The sequence below is a fragment of the Hordeum vulgare genome, chromosome 6H (assembly GCF_904849725.1).
Source record: "Hordeum vulgare subsp. vulgare chromosome 6H, MorexV3_pseudomolecules_assembly, whole genome shotgun sequence".
NCBI classification, from domain to species: domain Eukaryota; kingdom Viridiplantae; phylum Streptophyta; class Magnoliopsida; order Poales; family Poaceae; genus Hordeum; species Hordeum vulgare.
This window is the reverse complement of record NC_058523.1, coordinates 507,741,882-507,748,651: the sequence shown is the minus strand read 5'-3', so window position 1 is coordinate 507,748,651 and position 6,770 is coordinate 507,741,882. Positions and strand designations below refer to the sequence as shown.

Here is a 6,770-nt window from a genome sequence, read left to right as displayed (position 1 = left end):
CGCTGTAGACGTCTTATCATCGACGGGAACGTCTTCTTTCATTGAGTACGCATCGCTGAAAATCTTGAAATAAATTCAGGAATAATACGAGCAACATGACTTGAACCATGGTGAACTAGGGATACCGTTGTCCCTCTAACCATCCAACCACTGGTTGGTTCGCCTGATGCGTTTTTTGGTTTGTGTTAGGTTTTCTATTTAATCTTTGTGCTTTGTTTTCTTTATTTTTTTCTTTTTGTTTGTCTCAACTTCTTTCTTTTTACATTTTCCAAAAAAAATCTATTTGGAAAGTATACTAACATTTCTTTAAATGTGTGGGAACTTTTTTTTGAGGATTTATTAAAAAATGAACACTTATACATAATTAGATTAATATTCTTTTTAATGTGTGAAAGCATTTTCTAGCATGTGACTTGTTTTTCTAAAATAAATGTGTGAATATTCTTATAAATTATATGGACACTTTTTATTTATTAAATGAGAATTTTGTAAGACAATAAAAACCATTTTGAAAACTACATGAATAATGTTTTTTACATACGCATGAAGAATTGTTTCAACTAATTGAATGGTCATTAATCTATATTAACATTTCTTTTGTTAAACCATATAATCAACTTTTACATATATGTGGACATTTATTTGCAACATATGGAAAAAATCACTTATTATCTAAATTCAAATTAATAAAATAAACTTAAGTTAAATATATCGGCAAAAAAAGAAAAGGAAAAAATTCACCAATGTTAATGGTCACACTGATTGCGACAAAGTTAACTTTGTTGTGGGGCGACACCAACATAGATCCCGCACAAATCCTGATATAGATGGCCTTGCCGCCTACAATAATCGTGTCAGCCCATCTTAACTTGCAGAACAACATCGAGAAAAGAACTAGCGCAAAGTTGCAAATACTACTGGTACAAAAATTATATTGAAATATCTATTTTAGGCATGTCTACGACCGATGACTCCTTGCCGCTTGCGCTAATGCCATATATCGCCAACATGCGAGGGGTGTTGGCTGATCCCTAGTCGTACTTTTATCTCCAAAACTAAATAAAGAACAAATGGAAAAATGCGAGGAAGTGCATAGATTAAAGCAAACGGTGCACAAATTCATGCTGCTGACATTAAGAAATGGTAGGGACGACATAAAAGTTGACAAAAGACAAGACAACGGTTCATCAGACTCATAAATGGCTGCCACACAACGACAGTGAACTAGGGAACGGGTCAATTACAATAGAGACTCATGACGCAACCTTTTTGCATCTAAGATTGAACTTGAACATAGGCATATGCTAGCCGGAGGAGACAATAGGGTGCTTCCCAATATTCCATAGTCTTATTCCTGAAACACGGAACAAAAGGTTCAAAGTAATGAAAAGATTATCACGTTGTACTGAACATGCAAATTGGAAGGCTTACCCTTTGTTCCGATATACATGGTTTGGTTCCCTTCGAAAAATTGGCAGCGACATCCCGAGGCACATCAAAATTCAGTAGGCTATCAATCAGCTGATCCACGGTATCATCCATAAGATATCTTATCCATGGTTCAAAATTAGCAGCATCATTTTCCATAACAGGAGGCACCACTGAGTTGTTGGTGTTACCCTTGACAAGCAGCGATTCGTCTCCTTCAGCAATGGTAGAAATAGGAGCAGTGGCTGATATATGTGGAGTCTTGGTGTAATACTCCCATCCCAAGTTAGAGCAGCCAAAGGAGGTACTTCCCCGGTCAGAGCACATATTTATAACAGGAGCTTCAACAGGGGCAAGAGAGTTCATTACAGGCACAAATGGCATGTTCCCAGGCTGACCAAGTGGATGCTTTGATGCAAAGTCAGCAGATGGGTAGACGGAAGCATTTTTGTTGGCAAGGTTGTTAATTGCTGGTACAAAACTATGTTCCTTTGTGGTGCTTCGCTTGGGTACTTTAGGAACAACAGGGGGAGCATGATGCTTCTGAGGAACCGTTGGTTCCATTGGAAAGTTAAGCTTGGCCTTCTTGCCACGGATCCTGCGTGCTTCAACATCATAAGCTCTTGCAGCTTCTTCAGCACTATTGAAAGTACCAAGCCAGACACGGAAACCTTTGATAGGATCTCTAATTTCCGCAGCCCATTTACCCCAGGGGCGCTGCCGTATACCCCTGAATTGGTTCTTTCTCTTCCTTTTTGCTGACCTTTGTGCAGGACGATCATGAAAACCAGCACTAGACATGGTGCTTAAGTCATCTGCAATGGAAGATTAATGGAGGATCAGCGTCAATGCTAAGAGAGATGACCACATACAAGATTGTCTCGGAAAAAGTAACTAATTTCATCATTGACATGAATTCATATGTATAACATCACAATCATTATGAACATTGAACAATCATGGATGCAATCCTCTTCACATTTGGGTGAAAGCATCAGTCATCCACAAAACAAATATAATAAAGTAAACCACAGCTTATAGAAATCCAGGGTTCTGATAAACAAACCACATTATATAGACCTTTGTCATCATTCTGTAATTATTAATCTACAAATCCCATTATCTACTACCAAAAAAATCCCATTATCGACAATGCAGAATTAAGGATTGTTTTCTAGTAGGACTCGACAATTACTAGTATAATCCTTCAGACCGAGAGTTGAACAAAGTATACAAAAATCCCCTTGAAAATCTACAACCATCTAAAACAAGTCAACAATCCAAAAGTCCCAGACCTCCATACAAAACGGAGAATTTCGGCCCTTTTTGTATATTTTCAACCCCTTTTGATTATAAACAGTAAACATATGAATCACCATGAAAGGTCACAAAAAATATAAATCACAAGATCGGAACCTAGCATTCAAAATCAATTCTCTAAAGAAACAATGCCGAAATCAGCCTACCAGCCTAATCATTTGAGGCAAACATGGCTGAGAAACGAAAAAGGCCTAGCCCTTAACCCAATTTACTTCATAACGTCCAATCTGTTCGACCCCAAAATCTCTAAACAAATAGGTTTTAGGGCATCCCCAACGATGCCCCTCAAAATAACCGCAAATGCGTCCAACCATTTTTTGTCATTCAACCCAGTGTCGCATACATCCGCACACCCATCGGGGCTTGTGAATTCCTGCAAATCAGATGCAAAGCTCGGGAACATATCCGAAAGTTTGGGCGTTTGCCCTACCAATCAGAAACCACCACGTATCCATGCCACAACCTCTATCCTCTCTGTTTGCATTGGAGGAGGGAGTGATTAAAATAAGTTAGAAATCAGTTTGATTCTCTTAGTTGCTATTTGGCGGAAGGCTTGCATCTCTGACAAGCTATTTGGTAGAAGAGTTGCAGCTCTCAATGGTTATTGGGCGGAAGTGGATTGAGTTGCAACTCTAACAAACTAGAAATCATTGTATATGGTGAGACACCATTGCTATTTGACGGGAGGCCATTACTACTTTTTAGGTTAATAAAGGCAGACATTTGAGGTATAAGGTTGGATGGCCCGCTCTCGTATCATGATCCGCTGACTTGTGTGTATGCATTCACACATGTTTAGTGTGTACGATTTGCGGCACAACATTTGATATGACTTAATACCCACAAATCAAACCTTTTAGCACCAACACCACACAATTTCTTTTCCCACCCAAGGAATCTGAATAAATCACACAATATCCTAGCTTCTGTAGTGGTAAATTGCAAAAGACTATAATACGAGCAGATTAAAAAAAAAATCTTTTGAGAGGGATCTCTTGGCGGCGAATAGGTTGATCTTGAGAACCTTGTGATTTTCATCCCCCTTAGCCACCTTGCCACGCGCGAGATCCAAGTCAGAGTACCCGAAGTCGGTGTTAAAGTCCTCAAAATCGGCCATGAAGTCCTCCTTGTTGTCGTCGAAGTCGAGCCCCGTGAAGCATCGACTTCTGCCACTGTCCCGTCAGGGTTCCTTATTCTCAGGCACAACGCCTCCTCCACCACCCTCAACTTCACCGCGGGCGGCTTGAGGGCCGTGAGGATCATACTACGGAGTTGTGATGTTTAACCAATATCTTCTCATAGTTGTCGCCCCTCCCCTATGGACATTTAACTAATATCTTCTCATAAATGATTGTATGTAATTTTAAGATCCTTGCAAATAATTCATAGTTTGTTCGTTCATTTATTAGCTCAAGATTATACTATGCTCCTATAGTATGACTATACTACTAATATCGTACACTCTTTGTCCGTATTTATTGGACAAGTTCATCCAACCAAACGTTTAACATAGAATCTTCTCATAAATGATTGTGTGTAATGCTAAAAAAAATCTTCTCATAAATGATGTTGTGTAATTCAAAGATCTTTGAAAATCTCTCATAGCTAGTTACGCCATTTATTAGCTCAAGATTGTACTACACACTTGTAGTATGAGTGTACTACTACGGTCATACTCCGCCCGTTCGAGTTTATTGGATGGGTTCATCCAACCAAACACTTAATTAACCAACATCTTTTCATAAATGATTGTATGCAATTTTAAGATCCTTGCATATAATAGCTAGTAATTTCATTTATTAGCTCAAGATTGTAGTACATACCTATAGTATGACTTTATTACTACTATCACACTCCCTCCGTCTGGGTTTATTGGACGGGTTCATCCAACCAAAAGTTTAACCAATATCTTATCATAAATGATCATGTGTAACTTTAGGATATTTCTAAATCACCTATAGCTACTCACCCCATTGTTCTCAACCAAATGGAAAGTTACTCTATTGAATTAGTTGCATGTGCTTCAAGTGCAATCAATAACATTATCATATGGTAGTTATATAAATTGTAAGTTAACATTGAAATATCTCATCGCATCCTCGATCTAACATTTTCTAAGCTAACATGACATCGTTTCTATTTGACCCCATGTCTTGCTTAATATTCAACCAAGATCTCCTTATAAGCAACTTCGTAAATCTGTGATCCTAGTAAATCACACATATCTACTTACCCCATTGAGCTACTATCACGTATGTGCAATCATTAGCTTCATTATACATTTAGTTGAATTCTAAATGAGCATTGCAACTTTCTTATAATGCACTCATGATTTAACCATGTACATAGATATTATTAACTATTTTTGTAAACTTCATGGCAATGTTGCTTCACGACTTTGTGTCTTACTTGACACCGAGAATAAATGATTTGAGAGTGGGTTTGTTTCTTGTGAGAGGATGTGATTAGATGATGCATGAATGAAGCAACAACTGTTAGTCAAAATATAGAATTTGCATGGAAAATCTACTCATGAGTTTTTATACTCAAATGTCCTAATTTTTTTGCAAACCATAAATAGAAAAAATTATAAATATCCAAGATTTAACAATATACATGGCTTATAAACCTTTGTCCTACCTAACAACGGGGCCAAAAATGTAACTTGGGACCGACATTTCTAGGCCGGCTAATGCATAAATTACGTTGTTACATAGGGAGAAATACGTAAATTTGTGTCAGCACTCTATTTAGAGAGAGAAAAGGAGTGTAAATTGTATGAAATTTAAAACCAGACGAGCGTAAACTACACAAACTGGGAAACATAAGTGTAAACCACATGAAAATAGAAAACGTCTATTGCGGCTAGGCTTATACGCGGTTTGAAACTTTTGTGTCCTACCTACAGATGAGAAATTATGGTGGTATAATATGTTCTACAACAAACAAGGATTAAAAGCGACCCTAGTACACGGATTAAAAGCAATTATCACGAGATGGGACCGGTACCTTTGGAGAGGGACCTCTTGATGGCGACAAACGACATGATCTCGTCAACCTCATCGTTGTTATCTTCCTCAGCCACCCCATCACGCCCAAGCTCCAAGTCGGAGTCCCCAGAGTCGAACTCAAACTCCTTGTAGTCGTTCTCCATCCCAAACCCCACCCCAAACTTGCTGAGCACCAAGAAGCGTCGTCCGTCAGGGCTTCTTATTCTCAAGCCACAGCGCCGCCTCCTTCACCCTCCACGTCACCACGAGCTTCTTGAGGTTCGTGAGGATCACACTACCACATATGGCTGCTAGTAGCTCACCATAGACATTGGGGAAAAGGAGGCTCGCCGGAATTGGTAAATTGGCAGAGTTTTTAATGAAGCGGTGGAGCGAGTGTGTAGGTTAGTAGATGGGGTCGAGGAAAGTCCCCTATATATGCGCTGGACACATGACACTGCCACCCTTACAAGAGGGTGCGTGCTGGGGCCACACATCGGTGAGGGCTGTGGAGCGGGTGAAAGGCATGATTTAGGTTCCGGAAGCGAGCATTTCCATTCGGGGGAATCTTTCATGTAGACCCCTTGGAAAAGTGGTATTTCCATTAGTGCTCCTTGGAAATGAATGGGTGGGGAATTATTATTTTTATCTTTGGTAGCATGCCATTTATTTTCTCAAGATTGTACGACACCCCTCCCGTGAGAAGAAGTTTGTATGATGCTCATGTATTGTTATATTTTATTTGTATTGTACTCATTATCACTTTACAACAAAGATATTAAGGGAAGATCTCTAATTCACCCTTGTAAATCACTTATGGCCACTAGTCCATTGAGTTACTTCCAAAGACAATACTTCATTAAGTTAGCAGCATGTGTATGCAATCATTAGCATCATCGTTATACACGTTAGTTATATGAATGAGTTTGTCTAGGGAAAGTCTAGATATGAAAGAATTATGTCACATCTAGGGTGACATCATTTGTTTGTTGGGCCGAGCCTTTAGTGGATTAGTTTGTTGTGGGTTACTGC

General features: G+C 39.0%; 1 protein-coding gene across 1 annotated transcript; it reads right to left on the bottom strand.

Moving 5' to 3' along the window:
- Positions 1–1,079: 1,079 nt before the first annotated feature.
- LOC123403814 (ethylene-responsive transcription factor 1-like) lies at positions 1,080–6,350 on the bottom strand. The gene is made up of 3 exons (XM_045097733.1): positions 5,758–6,350; positions 1,432–2,243; positions 1,080–1,354 (listed from the first exon to the last, which is right to left on the bottom strand). Exons 1-3 carry the CDS (start codon positions 5,900–5,902, stop codon positions 1,349–1,351), a joined length of 963 nt encoding a protein of 320 aa, XP_044953668.1. The 5' UTR covers positions 5,903–6,350; the 3' UTR covers positions 1,080–1,348.
- Between the last annotated feature and the right edge of the window lie 420 nt (positions 6,351–6,770).

Coding starts and splice junctions, on each gene's coding strand:
- LOC123403814 (XM_045097733.1), bottom strand. CDS start 5,902: ATGGAGAACGACTACAAGGAGTTTGAGTTCGACTCTGGGGACTCCGAC. Junction 2,244..5,757: donor CAAGAGGTCCCTCTCCAAAG/GTACCGGTCCCA, acceptor CTTCCATTGCAG/ATGACTTAAGCACCATGTCT.